Source organism: Antechinus flavipes, chromosome 3 (genome assembly GCF_016432865.1).
Source record: "Antechinus flavipes isolate AdamAnt ecotype Samford, QLD, Australia chromosome 3, AdamAnt_v2, whole genome shotgun sequence".
In the NCBI taxonomy this organism is placed as follows: Eukaryota; Metazoa; Chordata; class Mammalia; order Dasyuromorphia; family Dasyuridae; genus Antechinus; species Antechinus flavipes.
In genome coordinates this window covers 83,625,081-83,649,589 of record NC_067400.1, presented here as the reverse complement: position 1 = coordinate 83,649,589, position 24,509 = coordinate 83,625,081, and the positions used below count along the sequence as shown (strand labels likewise).

The window sequence follows — 24,509 nt, the reverse complement described above, 5'->3', positions numbered from 1 at the left end:
TACAGGTTTCTTAAATGAAGACTTGTTCAAGGACATGATTCTTTTTTAAGGCAAGATTATTATTCATTTATGTATGTAGTTTGCATTAGAAACACACTCAAAAAAAGGTTGTATGGTACAGTGAAAACTTCAATGAACTGAAAATTAGAGCACCTGTACTGCAATTCCAGCTCTCCTACATATGGCCTTAGGTGTATTAATTAAATTTTCTGAACTTCAGTTTCCCTATCTGCAAAATAAGGGGACTGGATTGGATGACCTTTAAGATCTCTGTATATTTGTCTTCCTATGATAAAGCCAATACTACTTTCAGAGTAAAGGTTTCTAAAAGTAAATCCAATTAATAAGAAATTTCTAAAGTTAAAAATCAAGTTTTTTTATCCTGTTATCTCAAATTCACTATGCAAAGTTTTGGGGGTTTTAGAAAAAACTAGTGATTCTTAATAAAGCATTTTTTTAGTCTCATGTGAAAAGTGATTTTCTATTGTGTTTAAAGAACTTCAATTAGCTAGCTATATGCGCTGACCTGACCAGTTGGAAAATACGCTTAAGGTAGGACTGAATCTCTTTCACAGCTTCTTGCAATAATCGTCGATTGGCTCCCACTCCCACATAAGTCATTCTATACACTGCAACTAGGGTTTCTATGAGCCGACCTAAAGGGTGCAGAGGAGTGTCACAAGCCTGAAAGGAAAAAGAATTATTTTAAGTGAGCTGGCAAACTTATCTGGCAAAAAAATTTAAATATAAATGACCAATCATTTTTTCAAAAGCCCTGAGATGTTTAAAAAGACCAGAAAACAAACTTTAGGCCAGAGAAATCAAACAAAATCTTATTTTAAAACTTCCTATTAAAAAACATCATCATTTAAGACCTAATAATGTTTATGTGTTTTTACAAAAGTGTTCAGCCATGCCTTAGGAAAATATCATTCAAGCCCTATAGCAGTGTCTAAGACTTTTTCATCCTGACTATCCTTCCATATTCCCTCTCATCCACCTCTCTCATCGCCCACTTATTTTCTTCTTGGAATAATGACATCTTAATGACTGGGAGAATAGAGAGGTGAGTTGACTCTCTAACATACAATAAATAATAAAAAGCTTATTAAGCTCTGTACTCTGAGTTCAGAATTGTCAACCCAGCTAACATCACAACTTCTTAATTTGAGAAACGTATGATAGAGCAGTGATGTCTAACTGAAACAGAAATTTATCTCCATTGGCAATATACTGACTCAGAAAACTACAAATTAATCTTATCTACATTGTATTGTATTTTTACTTATTTTGTCAAACATTTTTCAATTGTATTTTTATTAAATTCTAGAATGACATTGGGATGAACAAAGAATATAGCATACACTCTATACTCAGAAGACAAACACAGAATTAAACTAATATTTAACTAAATCTGACTAAAATACTGTTGTGCTGATAATGTGGTAATGACAACATTAGTTAAATGAACCAAGAGAATTAATTTCTGGCTTACCTTTATTAAGTATTTCTTTATCTCATCATATTTCTCCACAGTGAATGCACCACTAATATGCTGTGGAATGAATTCCAAACTTTCCAGTGTCTGGGTATGTGAACGACTTAATATCTCTGGACTGGAACAAAGGAAGAGTAATGTTTACATAGAGAAGCAAACATGATTTTTAAAAATGTAATATAACCACATTTTCTAAAATTTGCCATAATATCTCAGTTGTGTGCAATGGACACAGGTGCAACTAGTCTCAGTACCACATGCATTCATTTAGTAGAATTTCTGATCCCACAAAGGTAAGTCAGAAGAAAGTAAATCAGCTTAAAAAAGTGAAAAAGTTAGAATTCCTATAATTTTCTGAGATTAAAAGGTACTTTGGGATTTGGGGGATTCAGTTCTCTTATGTAGTTTCAGGGACTCCCGATGAGCTATGTAGGCACTCACCTATCTCGATGCTGGCGACGATTGGTGGTTAGAGCCACAGCAATGTTGTCCCATGCTTTCCAGACTTCTCCCTGGCCTGGGTTCTCACAGCCTAACTGGTGCCAGCATTCTTCAAATACTGCTTTCCATTTCTCATCAGCAGGCACTGCTAGGTTTCCTAGTTTCCTGCTAATAAAGTAATATCAAACTTTTAGAGATTTATGTCTTTGCCCAAAAAAGGATTTTGAAGCAGAAGAAAGCTGAGAACCTTCCCCATATGACTTGTAAGATTCTGTGCAAGAATGGTAATGTTATTAGAATAGGACAAAAAATGTCAAGGCATGTGACATCAAATACAAAGAACTACTGAATCTGAATTGTTGTTATATTCTACTTCTCTTTATCGATTTCTGGGTTGGGTTTCTTTCAAAAAGAATCTGTAATTTTCACCACTGAGGCTATGCAGAATCTTGAATATACATACTATACCTTACATATCAGTTAACATTAATAGATGCATTTATGTAATAAATGCAAATTGAAAAACTGTGAGGCACTACTTAAGCATCAAAGAGTTAAGCAATAAAAGACAAAAATTCATATTGATGATGGGTTTTAGAGAAATAAGTACATGCAGACAATGCTGCAAATTGCAAACTGACAGAATATTTTTGGAGGACAATCTGGATGCAAGAGTCATAAAATTAATCAAATCCTTTTATTCAGTAATATTGCTCAATGAGAATGTGTACATGTATATGTTTTTGTGTATGTGTTGTGTGTGTATGTGTATATGTGGCTACTTGTAACATTATAATTAAAAACAAAATCTAAATTTTTGTCAAATGGAAAATAGCTAAATAAATTTGTAGTATAAAATATAATGAATAAACTTAGTACACAAAAAGTTGCTAATGTAACAGAGTACAATTAAGAATGACAAACACGACATTGGTTGAACTTAGAAAGAAATCAGAATCACTATTAGGTACTCACAGAACTTTGGGCCGGTCCTTCTCACTCTCATACAAACTGGGTTTGAAGTATGTTCCAGTAATTTTTATCCCAGATCCCCATTCTCCATTGAAAAGACCTTCAATGTAATCACCATTTGGCATAGTCAGTGTTCCCTGAGTAAATTTAGGGAATGAAACTTGTAATTAGTGGAAACATTTTCAATAAGGATGAAAAAGCAATCAGGCAGTAAATTATGAATTTAGCTATTTCCTCTACTATTAACCTATCTTATACTCATAAATATGCATGTTATTTTTTCCTAAGAGTACTTAATAGCATAAGAGAAAAGAAAACATACTTTCACAAGAATAAAAGTATTAAGTCTATTATGCACATAAAAATAATATCAATTTTGCCACCTTTCCATTAAGTGTCCATTCATCTGAAAATTCTCCCTCGTAGACAGTGTCGTCTTCAGAAAGTAAAATGCCAGTTCCCTATTTAAAGAAATAAGTATATGGTGATATCATATTAAAATAAAGATGATGTGAAAAATCCTGTCTGAAGTCTTAATGAATTTAATACAAAAGAATAAAAATACAAAAGGAAAAAAGGCAGTTCAGGATAAAAGAGGAAAAAGATTTAAACATCATTAATCAAAAAATTAATAACTATATATTTATATGCATGTATAAATATGTGTATTTTGTCAGACATATATACTCCACTTACCATCATTTTATTAAGGTTAAATGTTCCTTCATAGTATAATCCAAACTGGGTAACTACCACACCATTCCCCTGACACATATCATCATGCCACATTCCCATATATTTTTCCCCCCTGAAAAAGAAAAAAAAAAAAAGAAGAGAAAAACGATGTAGATTAAAGATAAATTTATCAAAATAGTAGACTAAATAAACAAGTGTATGTGAGTACACAGAACTTTACAGGGTGCCTGTCCTCATTCTTTTTTTCTCAATGGATCTTTTCTTTATATGAGTCAAAGAGGTTTCACCATGTTAGAACACAAAATACATTTTGGCAGCAAATTTTGCTTGTTCAATACCCACCCTATGCTCTCCAATATATCTCTCAAATTATAGTACTTCTTGGTGGGAAAATGTTAATATTTAAATTTAAATTTATAATCAACTTCAAGTATACATCTCTAAGAAATAATCACTCAACTCCACAGGAATACACTATCTTTTGCACATAATGGAAAAAGAGGAATATTCCAAAAACACAGATCAATTTCTCTCTTGATAAAGTGGAAAGAGTACTAACAAACTTTAACATGAGAAACTATGATAAACTTCACAATACTCTATTTCAAATAACTGAGAATGTACAATAAATAAGATTTTAAAGAAATAAAGTTGTTAGATCTATAGGTGGTTAAAATTTTCCCTAAATTTTTTGCTAATGAATATAACCAAGCTTTATTTTATGATTTTTTTCTCTTGGCAAATGTGAGGTTATATTAAAAATGCTATTTTCTGACAGTTTTTAAGGCATTTTACAAACTATAAAACATATGAATTGTTATATTTTACATTTGTAAGAAATTATTCATCTTAAAATTTTATTATGAGAATGATGATGATGCCTAGGATTTGCTCTTTATTACTTTATCTTCTCCCAAAGCAAATCAGAGGCAGTATTTAATTTTCATAATAACTTTTTTTCTTTGTCTTATTTTTCTCTAGAATGCCTTATAAACTCTACACATTGTGATATAAACAATAAGTTGATGGCACACTCCTCATTTCACCAGCCTTTATCTATGAGAAAATAAAAAATTTCTTATTGAAAAAAAACAGTAAGTTTTGTATATATACAGTTTAAAAGACTATAGTACCAATATTAATTCTGAATATTATGGATGGCCTTCTAAAAGTCTACAATGTAACTAATATTAACCGTCATTAAAAAGTTAATGCAAAAAGAAACTTATTCTTTGGCAATTTTTCTATTTACATTTTCTCTTCTTTATTCCCTTAAAATTAAGCCTTTCAGCCCTCCTTGAAGTATCTTTGCTTTTTAAGACATGTATAAATATTTTCTCAAATATAAAAGATGAATATTAACAAGAGAAAGAACACTATACCTTGTGATATCATCAAATACACCATACCCAGACTTTTTATCCATTACCCATTGGCCAATGAACATACTGGGAGAAGATGAAGTCAGTTTACCGCTGCGTAGAAGGCCATGACCATGACGCATGTTATCTTGAAAGCAGCCTTCATATACCTCTCCACTGGCATAGCTGTAAGTAAATGAAAAAGGCAGAGCAGGATACATATTAAGCTGAAGCTTTCAAATACAGATCCTGAATGTTTATTCTTTCAGAAGCTAAAAATGTTAATCCATATTTAAGTTACACTGATAGTTCCGATTGTTTTTCATATAGTATTACGCAAATGATTACATTCACTCATAACTTAAATAACCAAAATTAATATACTAAGAGACCCAGTATTTGCTGTTTTGCATTACTATGAAATAATTCAGAGTTCTTAGCTTCTTGTAATTTGCAGGTAATAGCAGAACTACAAAGGGAACAGTTAAGGGAATCTTCTATGTGAGATTATAATAATTTAAGAATTTTTAAAGTAAAAATATTCATGAAACTAATAAGTTTTTTTAAGATTTAACAAAAATAGATAAACCAGTTTCCAAATTTTGAGGTGTTGTAAAACAGTTATACTTAGCATATTACTATAAAGTTTTCTAACACTACTCTATTAAAATTTGACAAACGTGTTTACCTGTACACTCCTTGACCACACATTTTTCCTTCTTTCCAATAGCCTACATAATGGTCATCTTTGTTCAGTGCTTTATTTGGGATTTTGTATTCTCCATACCTGTCAATGTAGATAAAGTTGATTTTTGAAATAGAGACTCTTCAGACAAAAATAGCCAATACAAAGAAAAAGGGAGCTAAGGCTCTCCTTGGTCCCCTTTACTGGGTTATTATCTGGACCATAGCCCCCTGCTAACTGTTCCCCACAGTTCTCTCTCTTAACCCCCTACTTTTCTTTTTCACTCTCTTTTGGGTGACTTCATTAACTCCCATGGATTTAATTATTAGCCCCATGAATATGGCTAACAGATTATGTATCTAATTGCCTACTAAATATTTTAAACTATGTCCTGGAGGCATCCCAAACTCATCATATTCAAAACACAACCTACTCAAGTGATGAGCTCACTCAGGTGGCTCCTCTGATTAGCTTTTGAAGCCTTTCACAACCTGGCCCCAACCTATCTCTCCAGTTCCGCTGAATATGACCTGCCTACCACACTCAATTCAGCCAAACTGGCCTTTTCTCTGTTCTTTACATACAACATTCTAATTCCCATCTAGGTCTCTTACTTAGCATTGGCTATTCTTCCATTCCTAGAATGCTTTTCCTTCTTTCTTCTACCTTGTAAGAGTCTTTATCTTTCTTCAATACACACTTGATGTTATTATCTTCCCTAATCCTCTCAAAATGCTTAGTATTTACTAAGTTTATATTTATGGTGTTTATCTTTTTTTTTTTTTTTTAAATGTACTCCCTATTTTCTCCATTAGCTGTAAATTCCCTGTGAGCAGGAATTGTTAAGATTCTTCTATTGATTCTTCAGTGGCTAGTATAGTGCCTGGCAGAATAAGTACTTCATAAATACTTCATGCTTGACTAGGGGATCTCCAGACCCAATAAACCCTATTTAGCTCTTAATGTGAAAAGCAAGGAAGATCAGCAAGGCCCACTCATAAGAATCCTGACCCTGATCCTATTGTAATTCATTTCTTCTTCTTTTTTTTTTTTTGGTTGAGTCAATTGGGGATAAATGACTTGCCAGGGTCACACAGCTATGAAGTATTATGTATCCGAGACTGGATTTGAACTCAGGTCCTCCTGACTTCAGATAGGCCAAGCCAGTATTCTATCCAATGTGCCATCTAGCTGTCCCTGTGATTCGGTCTTTTAAAGAAAATCTACGCACACTGTGGTTTTAAGTGTTCTGAACTCACATCAAATATAACAGAATTACAGGATGCCAATCAGTTTTCACTGTCAGTAGTGGGGAAATCTTAGGATCATAGATTTAGAGTTGAAAGGGACCTTAAAGCCCCCATAATCAATTCCTTCATTTTAAGATAAGGCAACTATGACTCAGAGATGATTAAGAGTTGCCCATGATTACATGAGGAAAGTTTTGAATTTAGACTTTTTTAACTCCTGTTTCAACACTCCACCCACTAGGGCATGCTGTGGGTATTTATTTTGTGTGAGTAACGTGCAGATTTGAAATGACTCTTCATCTGAATAGTTATTTATTTCAAACAAGTAATTATCTACCCAACTTCCATCACTTTGTCAAGTTATTATTTAAATACACAAGCATATGAATGAATGAATTGTAATCCACACGAATAGAAGGAATACTAAAATTAAAGATTCAATGGTATGTTTTAAGTAAATACAGGAATACTGCTAAAATAATACTTTTCAGATAAGCCTCCATAAAGAAACTGTCTTTTCGCAAATAAACATTTATACTACATATATGATGAACAAAATACTTTGACAATCATTTAACTTTGTCTTTTAATATGAGATACAAAGTCAGTTTGCAAACAAAAAGCAACAATTCTTTAAAAACTTTAGATGACAGACATCCAGTGATTATTACCTTGTGATGACTTTTTCTCGTTTAATAAAAGTTATTTTTGTTACCAGTTTGTGATTTTGCTTTCTTATTGCTCTTATAATTGAAAACTCAGGTCTTCCGCAAACTACACATGATAAAGGTAGAAAGACTGTGGGATCTACTGGCTGAGGCCATGCTCTTGTTCAAAGCACAAAGGTGGGATGAAAGAAAGAAACAGATTTCTCTATAAACTAAGGGAAATGATAGCAAATAGCTTTGCAGTGATACAGTCTGTCTCTTTGGCTGTAGAAACCTTTTATGTGCCCAGATGGCTTGAACTATAGCAGAACTAAAGGACGTTAGGGGAAGGTCTTGGTGGGCATTTTCCCCAGGCAGAGGCTAAATGTAGACAGTAGCTGGGTCCTCCTGAAGGACTTGGAGTTGGGAACTTAACAAGAGAGGATGAAAGAGATGAGGAGATGACTGTTTAAGCATCCTCTGATCACAAGGGCTATTTGAGATAATTGTCAAGGCTGAAAGGTAGTTGGTGTAGGACAATGATGAAGATGTGGAGCTCCTCCCTCCACAGAAAATGCTACATCTGTGGGAGAATTAGAGAGGGATTGTTGAAGAAGCATCCTCAAATTACCTTGGCCCCCAAGAAACTGGTTTTCTGTCTTTGCTGAATTTTGTTCTAGGAATCTCCAGTAAGCCTGGAGCTGGGTCAGGGAAAAGCTAACTTAATGGGAACAAGACCATCCCATTAATTTCCTTCTCACTAGATTTCTCTAGGCCTCACAATAACCTGGGAAGCTAATGGCATAGTAGAGAGACCTGAAGAGATACCCTAATATTGTGCATGACTACACATATATAACCTATTATCAAATTGCTTGCCTTCTTCAGTGAGGAAGTTGAAGAGGGAAGGGAGAGAATTTGGAGTTCATTTTCAAAAATGAATACTGAAAATTGTTTCTACCTGGAGAAATTTTCTAATTGGAGAAAAATAAAATACTAAATAAAAGAAAATACACAACAAAAAAGACATACACTGCATCGGTACAATTGGAGGCTGGTCTACAAAATCCATCAGATGGATCTAAAGCCCAACTACATACCAAAAATATGGGTTTATTGAGCTCTATATTAAGCCAATGGAAGTCTCCAACTTACTAAAAAAAATCCCTCCTCCTTATTTGTGCATGACACTCCTGAGGAAACAGAAATCTATCAGAGCCATTTCTATTCTAGTGGTATAATGTTCTTCTCTAAAATATAATGTTCTAAAACTAATGCAAACAAGATTAGAAGGGAAGCAACAAACTGGGAAAACATCTTCACAGTTAAAGGCCTCATTTCCAAAATATATAGAGAAATGACTCTAATTTATAAGAAATCAAGCCATTCTCCAATTGATAAATGGTCAAAGGATATGAACAGACAATGTCCAGATGATGAAATTGAACTATTACCACTCATATGAAAGTGTTCCAAATCACTATTGATCAGAGAAATGCAAATTAAGACAACTCTGAGATACCACTACATACCTGTCAGATTGGCTAAGATGACAGGAAAAAATAATGATGAATGTTGGAGGGGATGTGGGGAAAACTGGGACACTGATGTTGGTGGAGTTGTGAACGAATCCAACCATTCTGGAGAGCAATCTGGAATTATGCCCAAAAAGTTATCAAACTGTGCATCCCTTTGATCCAGCAGTGTTACTTCTGGGCTTATATCCCAAAGAAATACTAAAGAAGGGAAAGGGACCTGTATGTGCCAAAATGTTTGTGGCAGCCCTGTTTGTAGTGGCTAGAAGCTGGAAAATAAATGGATACCCATCAATTGAAGAATGGTTGGGTAAATTGTGATATATGGATGTTATGGAATATTATTGTTCTGTAAGAAATGACCAGCAGGATGAATACAGAGAGGCTTGGAGAGATTTACATGAACTGATGCTAAGTGAAATGAGCAGAATCAGGAGATCATTATATACCACAACAATGATACTATATGAGGATGTATTCTGATAGAAGTGGATTTCTTCGACAAAGAGACCTAACTCAGTTTCAATTGATCAATGATGGACAGAAGCAGCTACACCCAAAGAAAGAACACTGGGAAAAGAATATAAACTGCTTGCATTTTTGTTTTTCTTCCCGGGTTATTTCTACCTTCTGTATCTAGGATATACTGTGGCATATTTAACATGTATAGGACTGCTTGCCATCTGGGGGAGGGGGTGGAGGGAAGGAGGGGAAAAATCGGAACAGAAGATAATGTTGTAAAAAATTTACCCTGGCATGGGTTCTGTCAAGAAAAAGTTATATACATATCTAACATATATAGGACTGCTTGCCATCTAGGGGAGGGGGTAGAGGGAGGGAAGGGAAAAATCGGAACAGAAGCGAGTGCAAGGGATAATGTAAAAAAATTGCCCTGGCATGGATTCTGTCAATATAAAGTTATTATAAAATAAAATTAAATATATTAAAAAAAAAAAAGAAAAAGTTATATTTTACATACATATATATATATGTAAAATGTTCTCTGGGAGCAGGTTTCTTGGGGAGGTTTTCTGGAGGCAGCCTTCATTTCAGTTCAGTGTAATAATCACCTCAAAAGCAGCCAGGAGTTAAAGTTCAGGTCCTTTATTGTTTCCTTCAAAATAGCCTGGTTAGCTTTCGTAGAGGCCTATCCCTTTCCTTGGTTCCGAGAGCTCTTGCTGCTAGTCCTTTGTCTCTTCCAGCTTTTGCCTCTAGCTCCCTCTGAATCTCTCCAGCCAGCACAAAGGTGGAAAACGGAATGAATCTGTCTCCTCCTCTGAGAGTGAGCTTGTCCTTCCTGACTTCTGAATATTCTGGACTCCTCCTTATATAAATTCTCTTAAGGGTGTGAATCTTGTGGAACTCTAATAAGTACTAAGTACATTTGTGAACTAGAGAACTATTAAGTACCATGCTAAATTAGATAATTATTGTCTATCAATTCCACCTTGTAAGAATTCTAACATCTCCTGCTTTCTTTTGATTTTGAACATAGGTAGTCATGACCTCCCTGACTTCTCAAGGAGGTAAGAACCCCAAAAAGGAGGTGATCACGCCTTCCCTGACTGCTCAAGAAAGGAATGAAAACACCATAAAAAGAGGTGATCACGCCCTCCCTGACATCTCAGGAATGGAGATGAAAACACCAAAGGAAATGGGAAATGGGTTTCTGAAGGGGCTCACTCTTAAAACAAGTATACATAAATCCATCAATATGGGAGGTATTACACATAATTATATAAATTACATAAGCACATAGTAACACAGGCTAGTAGTGATGTGACAAATAACATGAATCAACATGAGGAATTATATATGTCCATAAATCTTAGAAATAGTCCAAAAGGAATCTATTGTCTATTAATTCGTATGCCAGGAATCCAATTAATTACTGCAAATTTTGAAGTCTTGTAATAGTCTCATCAACAATTTATCTTTCCAGATTTCCAGATTTTTCTCTTTTTCTGTCACTCTGATGGACCAGGCGAATATGGCTCGTTGGCACCCATCTAAGTCCTTCTCCATCTGTAGAAATACAAGCAAATCCTTTCTCCCAGGCAGTTAACCTATCTAATTCCCTTCTATTTACCACTTTTGGGATTTCTCCTCATCACCTGTTAATTACATTGGAGCTGTTTGCACTGGACACTGCCCTGTTGGTTTAAAAAGCCTGTATTCTCCCCAATTGTAATCCCTGTCACGTGATTGCTTTTTGGCTGATAGATCACATCAGAGTCCTGACCTTCTAACAAAGTAATCTCAGTAAACTGAGTGTAAACTCAGCTGCCATCATGCCCCACCTGTCTTTTGTATATCTTGGGGCTGGGCCCTGTCTCTCATTTCCCTGGGTCAATCTACATTCTGAGGCCCAGTGGAAACCCTTGTAGCATTTTGGACATAGGGTTGGATCTGCTCTCACCCTGTCCTCTCACTATCTGCATTGGACTCTCAGATGTCCTATTTTTCACACTGAAAACATTGACGAGTCTCTCTAGAAGTCCCTTGCCAAAAAAGACCCTGTCTTCCCATGTTCACCGTAGTCTAGGTATAATAAGCATTTGTGCCCACTATGGCACAGAGCCTTATGATCTCCTCTAAAGGAGCAACTTTGTGTACCCCCCATATAGTTCTTCTGCAAACCTCATTAGCATTTTCCTTAGCCAGTTGTCTTATAATTTTTGTAGCTGCGATTTCTCCAATGGTTCTTGTGAAAGCTGTTTGCAAACGTCCCACAAAATCTGCAAAGGGCAAATTGGGACCTTGCTCTATTTTTGTGAAGGCTTTACCTCCATCTTTCTCTGGGAGAGAACCCCAAGCTTTTATAGTCGCAGTTGCGATCTGCTCATAAACTGTTGTGGGATAATTAATCTGTTCTGAATTCTCTCCATACTGACCTTCATCAGGTCAAAAGTGATTTGTACATTAGCTCTTGTTTGCTTATTGTGTTGGGCTTGACTCCTACATAATTCATGATACTCTGAAAGCCACAACAAGTTTGGTCCAGGTTCTAAACATGTCCTTGTTATGGATTTCCAATCACTAGGGGTTAGGATTTCATAAGTCAAACTATCTAGTAACATCTTAACATAAGATGATGTAGCCCCATAAAGAGTGCAACCCTTTTTTAAATCCTTAATTTTTTCCAAATCAAAAGAAATGTATCTTCTCCTTTTTTGACCTGAAGAGTCAAGCTCTTCAATCACAGGGTATGCATGTATTTTTAAATGAAATATATCCTGTCTTTCATTTTTTGCTTTAACCAGTGCTTTTTATAATCTTGTCATAGGCTGCTTTATAGGTGGTTGTGTCACTGCCTTAGCCCCTCCTCCTTCTCCTTCCACCTATGAAGAGTTAATTGATGGAGGTAGGTCAGGGAATGTGGAATGACCTAATTTCTCCTGCTGTGAAGTATCACACTAAAAATTGTACTTAACTCCATTCTTATCTGATTCTTCATGCTTTTCACCTAGTTTAGTTACTTCCTCCCCATCCTGTTCTTTCTTCTTTTTCCCTATTCTAACACTTTCTTAAAGTCAGTTGTATTAAATTATATGTATTAAATGTGTCTTTGGAAATTGAGTCAGGTCCATTATCATTGTAGAATTGACATAGTTGCTCTCCTACTAATTTCCACTCATTTGGACCCAATTCTTTTTCTTTAGAGAACCAAGGAGATGTGTACTGTACAGTTTTTAAAAGATCAATGATCTGCTCCCAGGTTACAATTAAACCTTGATTTTTTTGTCAGTATGACCAAGCTTTCAACACATTTTCCTTGAAGAAGAAAAGAAGGCTGCTTTCTAAACATCTGTCCCATTTTAGCTGAAATACTATTTTAGCCCTTTAACAAAGTTTCCTTGTTGTACTCACCCTAACTTCTGGGTCAAGGGGACTTTTCTACTGAAATCAGGATCAGAGGCTTTTCCACTGAAATCAGAATTGTGTCTGTCCCACGTTCGGGCGCCAAAATATAATATTCTCTGAGAGCAGGTTTATTGGGGGGCTTCTGGAGGCAGCCTTCATTTCAGTTCAAGGTAATAATCACCTCAAATGCAGCTGGGAGCTAAAGTTCAGGTCCTTTACTGTTTCCTTCAAAATAGCCTGGTTAGTTTTCTTTAGAGGCCTACCTCTCTCCTTAGTTCCGAGAGCTCTTGCCGCTAGTCTTTTGTCTCTTCCAGCTTCTGCCTCTAGCTCCCTCCAAATCTCTCCAGCCAGCACAAAGGTGGAAAATGGAATGAATCTGTCTCCTCCTCTGAGAGTAGGTTTGTCCTTTAGTGGGCTTGTCCTTCCTGATTTCTGAATATCCCGGACTCCTCCTTATATATGCTCTCTTAAAGGTGTAAATATTTTTTTTTTAAAATTCATTTATTTATTTATTTATTTTTATTCTAATTTAATTTTATTTTATAATAACTTTATATTGACAGAATCCATGCCAGGGTAATTTTTTTTACAACATTATTCCTTGCACTCACTTCTGTTGCCTCCACCCCCTCCCCTAGATGGCAAGCAGTCCTATACATGTTAACTATGTTGCAGTATATCCTAGATACAATATATGTTTGCAGAACCGAACAGTTCTCTTGTTGCACAGGGAGAATTGGATTCAGAAGGTAAAAACAACTCGGAAAGAAAAACAAAAATGCAAATCGTTCACATTCGTTTCCCAGTGTTCTTTCTTTGGGAGTAGCTGCTTCTGTCCATCATTTATCAATTGAAATTGAGTCTTTGTCAAAGAAATCCACTTCCATCAGAATACATCCTCATACAATATTGTTGTCGAAGTGTAAAGTGATCTCCTGGTTCTGCTCATTTCACTTAGCATCAGTTCATGTAAGTCTCTCCAAGCCTCTCTGTATTCATCCTGCTGGTCATTTCTTACAGAGCAATAATATTCCATAACATTCATATACCACAATTTACCCAGCCATTCTCCAATTGATGGGCATCCATTCAATTTCCAGTTTCTAGCCACTACAAACAGGGCTGCCACAAACATTTTAGCACATACAGGTCCCTTTCCCTTATTTAGTATTTCTTTGGGATATAAGCCCAATAGAAACACTGCTGGATCAAAGGATATGCACAGTTTGATAACTTTGTGGGCATAATTCCAAATTGCTCTCCAGAATGGTTGGATTCGTTCACATTTCCACCAACAATGCATCAGTGTTCCAGTTTTCCCGCATCCCCTCCAACATTCATCATTATTTTTTCCTGTCATCTTAGCCAATCTGACAGGTGTGTAGTGGTATCTCAGAGTTGTCTTAATTTGCATTTCTCTGATGAATAATGATTTGGAACACTCTTTCATATGAGTGGTAATAGTTTCAATTTCATCATCTGGACATTGTCTGTTCATATCCTTTGACCATTTATCAATTGGAGAATGGCTTGATTTCTTATAAATTTGAGTCAGTTCTCTATGTATTTTGGAAATGAGGCCTTTATCAGAACCTTAAAGGTGTAAATCTTGTGAAACTCTAATAAGTACTAAGTACATTAGTGAACTACAGAACTGTTAAGTACCATGCTAAATTAGATAATTATTGTGTCTATCAATTCCAGTGAATTAGCACCTTGTAAGAATTCTAACAGTGACACAATGCATAAAGCACAAAGGCTTTTGAACTCAGGAAGACCTGAGTTCAAATCCAGCCTCAGATACTTCCTAGCTGTGTGATACTGGGCAAGTCACTTCACCCTGTTTTGCCTCAGTTTCCTCATCTGTAAAATGAGCTGGAGGAAGAAATGGCAAACCACCCATTTCTCTGCCAAGAAAACACCTAATGGGGTCAAGAAGAGTCAGACAGACTGAAAACAATTGAACAGCAACAAAACGGGCTGGAGGTTAGAAGGCTTTTTCTAGAATGAGAAGGACTGCTGAGACTTTAGTTATGATGATGACAATGGTTATCTTGAATTCCAACTATACTTGACCAACCAGGCACAGCTACTAAAACCATCCAGGTAAATTTTGTTATTTATAAACTGTCATAACCTTAAGTTGTATAAATAGTTGTCCTTGGTAAGTTGTCTCTATTCTGGGGCTTCTTCTTGCTGCTGAGAACTGGAACTGGTCTCTATTTCATATAAGTGTGCCATGGTTTCTGATGTCCTGGTGATCTAAAACTCAAACCTAGGCCCTCTATAGGTTACAGACCCTCAGAGCAATGTTAACTTCTCATGAGCTCTTTATCAAGCAGTATCTTAAACAGAGAATATAATTTGTTAAAATGTCACTATAGGTTCATTTTTATTGATCTAACCATAGGGTGGGACAGTGTAAACAGTAGAAAGAATGCTGGATTTGAACTTGAGAAAAGTGGGTGCTAGTTAGGACTCCATCAAAAACTGTGTAATCCTGAACAACTTTTCATGAACAATAATCTAAATAACCTCAAAAGTGCCTTTCAGTTCTAACATTCTAGAATTCATAGGTCTTGAGCATTTCTTACTGAAAAGTACTAAAAAAAATTTCCTTCCTTTTTCCTTATTTTATTATTATTTTTATAATATTTTATTTTTCCAAATACATGCAAAGGTAGTTTTCAACATTCATTCCTGCAACTTGTATTCCAAATTTTTCTCCCTCTCTTCCCCATTCTCCTTCCCCCAAGAAGCAAATAATCTGATATAGATTAAACACGTGCAATTTTTATATTATGAAATCAGACTCAAATGATGTATTTTATAAAATAATAAAAAAGTATTCTTTCACCCTCAATACAATGAGATAAAATATTTTCTTACCCATCTTCTAGGCCATTTCTGAACATGCCAGAATACATCTTTCCATCAGTCCATTTCAAGGTCCCTCTGAAATGAAGCATATATGTAAAGAGAGAGACTATTTTATTTAGCACTCTGTACACATATCATCTCCTATTTCTTTCATCCCAAATTTTAACATGCTACCTGCCATGAGGTTTCCCTGAAAGCCATCGTCCATCATAAACAGCATCCTTTAGACGGGGGTCCTTGTAGAAAGTATATCTGGCACTTCGTGAAATAGGAGGTTCTTGCCTCTGAACACTGCTTCCACTTGCATAAGGAGGAAAATCAGACATACCTCTGAGAGCTTGGTCCACAGCTTGACTAATAGCCCGTAGCCATTTAGTCTAGAAGGAAACAATTTATAGCACTGAGGCAAAGAAACAACTTAACAAATACAGCTTTAAATAGTTGCTTTTGTAGATAAGAGAATTGCTTCAATCTCGAATTTTTTTTATAAATGTGACTCTGTGGTGCAGCATTACTTGACATTCATTGCTACGTTTTAAAATCAATTGTCAAACAAGTTGAAAGCTCAGTTCAGCGAAAGTTTATAGGAGACACGGTATATCTAAAACATCACAGTCAAATAAAACCAAATCATTTTTTTTTCCTTATTAAATAGATTACAAATGGTTGGGTTGACCACAGGCACATATATACATAAATATAGAACTTACTTTTTCCTGTGGTGTTGATGAAACAAGAATAAACTGTTCTTCAGGTGTAGTTATCTTTAAGCCATTCCTAAAAAGGAAACAAGACTAAATATAGCAACATGTCACCATCATGCTAATTATTGAAATATGAAAGACAACTTCCTTTACCAAACAGAATCTGCTACCCTTGAGAAATTTAGGATAATCTGATCATCTTAAATGAACTCAATTTGAAGTTACCACTGTTGTTATTATAACTATTCATAAAATGCTGAAAATGTTATCTTATTTCCTATGTAGTATTGTACAGGGATGCTAAGGGAATTTATGCCCTTATAGTAATATTGGTTCTTATATCAATATTAATTACAAATAAAATGTACAAAATGTAATCTATTGTTATTATAAACTAGGATACCTAGGTACAGAGAATAGAGTTAGGTAGAGAGAATAAAGGAGGCAGCTAGGTAATTCAATGGATGGAGTGATGGGACAAGAGTCAGGAAAACCCAAGTTCAAATTTGACCTCAAACATTTACTACCTATATGACCCGGGGGCAAGTCATTTAACTTATTTGCCTTGGTCCACTAGAGAAGGAAATGATAAACCATCCCAGTGTCTTTATCAGAAAAATTCCATATTGGGGTCACAAAGTCAGACATGACTGAATGACTGAACAACAGAGAGAATAAATTTGGGAGGAAAACTACTTACACACTACCAACTTCTTCTGAAATAGGTTCCACCCACAGAGTAGACAAGGGGAAAATATGGTGTGTGGAGAACTATAAAAGGAGAAGACAAAATCACACAGAGTTGATTGATTTATTCATTCAATAAGCATTTACAGTACCATGCTAAGCCAGACAATATTGATAGGCACTGCCAGCTAGTACAATAGCCAGAATGAAAAGTTCCTGTCCTCGGAGAATATATATACTGCTTTGGGGGAAACAACTTGAAGAGAGAAAAGTAAATACAAAACATGTACAAATGTTAAATATAAGACAACTGAAGAGGCAGGAGAACACTAGTATATAAACCATAGGTAGCACCTGGGATAAATTAATTCCATTTTGTAATTGATTCTATTTTCTATCAACCACCAATGTTTTGTGTAACTGCTTAAACCACATTGCTTTGTCTTTGAGTTAAATTCAGAAGTCCATAATTTAGAAGTTCAGTCTCCCTCTCTTAAATTGCACTTAAAAGTTCAGTTTCCCTATAAATCACTTTCATTAAAAGAAACTTGTTATCTCTCTCCCACTTGTCTTTTAAGGAAATCTGGTTTGTTATTCATGTACCACTAATTAACCTTGGATGTAATCAATAAGTAACAAGATGTTGCTACTCCTGAATAACTTATACCCTGCTGTGATGACTGAGTTAGCACCTTGGATACCTTAGGATCAGCCAGAGTCAGGATAAGCAAAAGTTGTCGGTCTTTATTCTTGGTCTTTAGAGGTAGGATTGAATTGGACGCACGTAGAACCCACGACCTCCTTCTTCCTCGTCTACCACCAAAGTGAACCTGGTCCCTCCTAAAATTCTCTGTATACATCAATTATAAAGCCAGCACAAGATAGTGGGAAGGACCTTTTTCCAAGTATATGCTTATAGAGTATTGTCCAATCGGTAGTTAGCCTTAAGTGCTCAGTTGTCTGGACCTCAGTGCATAAACTCCAGAGTTTCAGCCCTCTACACCCTGCCAATTATATTATCTCTCTTATCTATGATACTTCTGACTTTGTAAACGATCTTAATGTTTTCCCTATCTATGATGCTGCCTTCTATTTTCTGGGATGCTTCTCCTACTGTGAAATGATCTGTCTGCCCTACTGTGGGGTCTTTTTGGTTTGCTGCAGAGCTTTTTAATTATTAATTTAATTAGTGCTAGCCTTACCAATACATAGAACATGCTCAGAACTTTGTGCCTCAGTTTATCTTAATTCAACTGTGACAAATATAAATCATGAAAGGGAATGGGGGAGAAAGGAAGGAGGCTGATTCTCAGAGCAACATTTTAGTTTTAGGAGAACCCACTTAAGAGTGCTATGATGAAATTTTCACAGGGGTAGAGTTCTTCACAGAGGACTATACCAGACACCTGACCTGCCTCTATTCCCAAATATTTTGAGCAAAGGTAAGGCCTCCACACTTTTGGGGAAGTTAAAATTTTGCTTGTCTGTCTTACTCTTCTGTTTCTGTAATGTTTTTGTACAACTGTTTGACAATAATTGACAATTATACAATCCAGAAACCCCTTTCTCCATTCTACATTTTAAGGAGTTAAGGAAGCATAACAAGGGATTCTTCTTAGTTAAAAAAAGGAGGTGAAGATATCATTGTGGAAGTATATAATGTCCATGCCCTTTCAGAGAAGTCATAAAGTAAATTGCAAGCCACTCACTGCTATTGGCAACAAAGGAAGTTAAATCTTGGGACTCTTGCTATAATTGCCAAGTAGGAGTTGAGTAACACTTTCTATTCAAGAAGTAGTTGAGAAAGCTCAGATTCTTCCTACTTAGGAAAAGAGATGGGGTCTTTTTGGCTTTTTGAGTCATAAAATAAACATAAAGCAAAAATTAACTTAAGCTACTTAAGAAGAGTCTTAAATTTGGCCTGAAAGAAGACTTATACTTGATTTTTTAAAGCATCATGTGTCTGTCTTATCACATTTGTTTTTTAAATCAAACTAGTTTTTCTCCTTCTTCTTGGGGCCTGGTAAGCTGAAGGAGAAATAGTAAAAACTTTCAGATACAGAGAAGAGAAAATCTCTGTTCCCAGTTTGCAGAAATTTATGTCATCATAAAAAGTAATTAAAGACTAAATTTGTAACTGAAATGTAATTTCTCTACTATGGAATTTCTAACATATAACTTGAATGTTTTAATAAATGCTGAAATGTCTAGTGATTCTGTCACTCTCTCTTGACTTTGTTTTAAGGAAAAATGAGACTGTAACTGTGAAAGTTACAGGAAAACAACATTTAGATTTCATCCCTGAAAAGTTTTGCTTTAGTTCAAGGGGGAAGTAATTTCATTAATTACAAACAAGAGAACTAAAGCTAGCTTGAAAATAGTACCAGTGGGATTCCAAGATAGGAGAAGACCAACCCAAACCAAAACAGCTTAAGTACAACCTTTTATTAACTCTTTTCCGGTTCACAAAATGAGAAAAGCTTGTGTGAATTAGAGAACAACTAAATGGTAAATAAGGTCTATTAGAACATCTAATTAGATGTTTGGGAGTTTTACAAACTAACAAAGGTACAGTACAAATCAATATAGAAAGAAATTCTTAGGTTGGTCAGTGTTTTGAAATTAGAAATTTTGCTGTAAATTATATTAGACTCTGCTGGAGAAGGAAATAGCAAACCACTCCAATATTTTTGTCAAGAAAAACCCAAATGGGATCATGAAGAGTTGGACATGACTGAAATGACAACAAATAATAGACTCCCTGATATAACTGGAGTAGATTCTGAAAGACCTGTCAAGGAGAATATGAGGCTCTTACCCATTTCTATATTTTTGTGTAGAAGCATTAAATAGAATTTGGGGTGAAATTCACTCAAAACATGTGATATAGAAATTATTAACTTTGCTTTGTTAATCAATGTCTACCAAGAATTAAATTGTTGATCTGTGTTTTCTGACCTAAGTGGCATGAGCGTTTTAATGAACTTAAGAGTACTGCCATATATATGTATAAGAGAAAAAAACAAAATAAGGGAAAAATCTGAACCAACATCTCCACCCTTCTCCACAGCGGGGTAATACCACTAATAGGTCTTCCTGGTTATCTGACCTGTTCCCAGTCTCAATTATACTTCTAAAAGCTCCAACTACAGTCCTAACTTTTCTACCTACTCTACATCATAAAACTACAAAACAGAAAAGGAAAAGTAAGTTCAGACTAAATTTCAAAGCCAGTTTATAATTTGAATTTTAAGAACTATTTTGGAAAGAGAAGCTTATTTTAGGGAGCAACTTGAATGAGAGTGAAACTTAATTTGGAAAACTGCTTTGCATTATTTTGCTGAATGACATAACAGAACTTACTTGTTATTTGAATAGACCAGTTAACTAACTGCAAGCTTCCTAACATGTTCTGTGTCCAGCCCTTTCTGAATCTGTCACAGATAAGGTGTTTAAATTGGAGAGTCCTATTAGGCCTCTGAGTATCACACTCGTCTAACTGTAGCCCCACATAAGGAAAAGATGTGAAGTAGCATTTTAAGTGAATTAGAAATTGGAATTTGATACCTGAAATGTAATGTACTGAAAATTTTATGTTATGGTTTGAAGGTTTTTATAACTGCTAAAAACACCTTAACAGATTTTCGGAGGATTAGAAGAAATGAAAAGAGATAAAACATAAAATAAAAGGTAGAGAGGAAAGAATTGAAAGAATAAACAGTTTATAATAGTGGTAAACTTTATCCAAGTGTTAGGTTCCCGGAAAATTAGAATGGACCAAAGAGAAATTAATTACAATGAGAAAACAAGAAGTATTAGAATAAAATCAAATCAAAAGATTGAAATAAGTAGGAGAAAATTAACATATCTGTTATCAAGAACTAATGACTTAGAAAACACGTCAAGAGAAGACAGTTCCAAAAAATGAGTTCAAGTGCCAAGGAATCAAAATCAAGATCAAACAAAACCTAGCAGTTTCTATTATAAACAAGAGAGCTTAGAATATAATATATCAAACATCAAAGAAGAGAAATTTACAACCTAGTAAAACTTACTTTGGAAAGAATCCCATAATCCTTTAGCAGAAGACCTTTAATAGAAGAGAACTTTTAAGCATTCCTGATATAAAGCCGCTAACTGAATAGGTACTACGAATATGAGAATAAGAATCCTAAAGAGGTAAATTTGAGCAACTGGAGGAGGCTGTATGAAGGTGGCCATATTAACATTCTAATAGAAGAAATGTGTCTCTTTAAAAAAATTGTCTTTAAAAGGCATCAAGTTAAATAGGCAGAAATAAAGGACCTAGAAGTAGGCTGGTTCAGTTTTGACATCAGTAAGGGGAAAAAGATAAGAGAAGCTGTAAAAAGAATATATTAATGCAGAAAGGAGAAAGAAGGGAGGGTAGAACTTGCTATTTCTCAAAACTGGAGTGTGTAACAAGAGTATATAAATATGAAGGAAAGAGTGGCAGGAATTACCATCACACAAATATAACATTTATCTGAGTCAGGAAAAAGGGTAATTAAATACAATACACACACAGGTAATTAAACACACGTGTGCACATGCACAATGTAATATAGAAATACACAAAACTTAAAAGGGAAACAAGCAGGGATAGGCAGTAGGAGAGAACTAAGAGACAGAATAATACTTGGGAGGGAAGCATGTAATGGAGTACTTCTGCACTGTAGAAAATTTCAGAATATCCTGAAAGTATGAAGTGATGCAGAATGCATAAACTGAAGGGAGCAGAATTAGGAGAACAATTTATTCTAGGACAACATCATTAAGAAAAACAACTCTGAAAGTCTTAAAAAAATCTTATCAAAGCAAAAACCAACTATTTTTCCAGGGGACTGATGATGAAGTACGTTACTTACTTTGTGTTAGATATCAACAAAGTCAAATTTCTTTGTACATATATCGATATGGACTTGTCTTACTTGACTATGCTTACTTGTTAGAAGGGTTTCCCCACAACCATTATATTTTTAGTTGGTGGGAAATAAAGCTATAATGCCATCTTCCCAAAGGAGGGTCATCAAAACATTTTTAAAATGCACAGAAAAGAAGGAAGCAGGCCAGTTTTAAAAGGAATAATATTGAATTTATTACAGTTTTTTAAAAAGCAATAAATATGAAATGAAAATTCAGTTTTATATGTAATCTTTTTGCATTCTGTTATGAAATGCCTTTTGGAGAGGGATTAAGTTCTAAATTAGAAATTTTAAACAAAAAATGAGAGAGATCTGGGCATATTTGTAAAAAACAGGAAAGAAGTGTATCAGAAGCAAAGGAAGAGTGGTTAAGATAATGAGATTGAAATTTCAAAGAAAGAAGATAATTGAAGGGGAAGCTCTCCTTGAGGAATAAGGAGAAGATGGAATCAAGAGTAAAGTAGGAGTTGGAAAGAAGGGTCAGACTCTGTGAGTGAAGAGGAGTTGGAGATGTTATTGAGATAAGTTGAAATGTAAGATTGGGGAAAAGAGTTTCATTGTAGATGGCCTCATTTTTCAAGGGGAAGGTGAGATCTTTGCCCAGAAAGTAGTAAGTGGCATAGGTAGCTTGAGAAAAAAAGAAATGTTTTGGAACAGAGAATAAGAGAGACAATCAGGGAGAAGAAGCGTGCTGGAGTATAACAATGGTTTAGTTGAGAACAGATAACAGTTGTACTGGACCCAGTTACCCAAAATCTAGCCTATCATATAAATGCCAAATGTGATTAAATTAAACAGTCCTATGATCAATCAATGAATTAGTCCAAAGTTTTTGGCAATAGAAGCTATAGATGTTTCAAAAAAAACATTTCTAACAATCAAGGTAAGCATGTTGTTCAATCTACTAGAATGTGTCTTAAAGGCTAGGAATTATGCTTACCTGGGCATGGACCAAAGAATCATTAAAGAGAATGAACCAATTCACAGAGAATCTACCAGCATGTTGTAGAGATAATGCTCGATTACTACTCTCACAGATTAGCCTACGTTCTGGCTTCCTCAAGGAATCCTGTGATTAAAATGAAAAGGCAAAACAAAATGCTTCAGGAAAATTTGGAAAAGATAAATAATCTACAAATATATTACCAAAGACAATAAATCAATAAATAAACAAATAAGGCATGCTAATCAAATGTAAAATAATTGATTAGATCTGAAAAGGATTTCAAGGTTTTTGTAAAATTAGAAATCAAGAAAAAATTAAAAATTCATAGGGACCAAACAAAAATGAGAGAAATTAAGTAAGCTACCAAGAAAAAGATACTGATAGAAAAATAGAGTGTCTCTTGCTATGAGATTTAGGTATCCTGGAAAAGATGTCATTGTAGTATCATCATCATAAACAGTGGGGAGTAGGGTGAAGAAAATTACAGCAGTAATTATGAAAATGCCTGCTGTTTGCAAGATGTGACAGCAGGTGCGGTACCGTCATTTTCCCAGGGAAGGTCTTCCAGAAGCCCAGTGTGTATTCGGCTTCCTTCCTTTTCCTGCCGAGATGGAGAGCAAGAGTTTCATAACAAGAGCTAGAATCCTGCAGTTTCTGGTACTCTGGAGATGTCTAAAGGTCAACAATTAAGAAAAAACAAATTAAAATGGGAACCAGTTATCCACAATCTAAGCCAATGGAAGCAATCTAAAGATAGAATTTATTTTAGGGAGACAATTCATACAAAAAACAGTGTTTTCCAAAGAGGTATTGATTGGGACTTGAAGGCATTGACTGTGTTTTAGGTAGCAATTGTCAGAAATAAATTCTACTAGGCAATTATTAGTATGAAGTAGGGATGATAACCTGCGGGGAAAGGGAGAAGGTGCTGACAGGTATTTGTCAGAAAGAAAAGCAGAGGAAAAAGGGGGAATCAGGAAATACATGCTAAGATATTGCCTGAAGAACATGAGGTAAAAAAAGAAAAAGAAAAAAGAAAAATATGGTTGGTGTGGAGGGTGGAAGTTGGGGAGGAGATAAGATATTTCTACCTCATAGTTATCAAGGTTTCTGAAATTTGATGAGACACCAAATAAACTTTAGAGAAACTTATCTGTGAATCTCACATTATCCAAAGTAGTAGTGAATTTAAAAACTAAATCTGTTCTAGTTTAAGCAAAAATAGTAATTAAGACAATTTATAAGCAGTAATTTCAAATAGGTGGTATTAAATGAAAAATCAAAAGCTTGTAAATAGACTTTAAAGACTTCAGAGGCAAGCCAATTTAAGCAAAATGAATGGATATACTCATGCAGGAAAAGCTTCCATTAAACTTAATATCAAAATTACAATTGTGAGA

General features: G+C 35.0%; 1 protein-coding gene across 3 annotated transcripts in view; it reads right to left on the bottom strand.

Annotated features, from left to right (window-relative positions):
- Positions 1-24,509, bottom strand: part of ALS2 (alsin Rho guanine nucleotide exchange factor ALS2) — a 70,054-nt gene that overhangs the window by 12,994 nt on the left and 32,551 nt on the right. For 2 of the 3 annotated variants that reach the window (XM_051983774.1, XM_051983771.1), the window contains exons 13-26: positions 23,650-23,781; positions 23,104-23,232; positions 17,234-17,304; positions 16,540-16,606; positions 16,004-16,206; positions 15,839-15,904; positions 5,657-5,755; positions 4,990-5,154; positions 3,608-3,719; positions 3,295-3,372; positions 2,915-3,048; positions 1,940-2,107; positions 1,496-1,616; positions 527-684 (exon numbers count right to left, since the gene is read on the bottom strand). In XM_051983774.1, coding sequence (XP_051839734.1) covers positions 527-684; positions 1,496-1,616; positions 1,940-2,107; positions 2,915-3,048; positions 3,295-3,372; positions 3,608-3,719; positions 4,990-5,154; positions 5,657-5,755; positions 15,839-15,904; positions 16,004-16,206; positions 16,540-16,606; positions 17,234-17,304; positions 23,104-23,232; positions 23,650-23,781 — 1,703 coding nt within the window. The remainder of the gene's footprint in view (positions 1-526; positions 685-1,495; positions 1,617-1,939; positions 2,108-2,914; positions 3,049-3,294; positions 3,373-3,607; positions 3,720-4,989; positions 5,155-5,656; positions 5,756-15,838; positions 15,905-16,003; positions 16,207-16,539; positions 16,607-17,233; positions 17,305-23,103; positions 23,233-23,649; positions 23,782-24,509) is intronic. The other variant, XM_051983773.1, reaches the window with a different exon arrangement.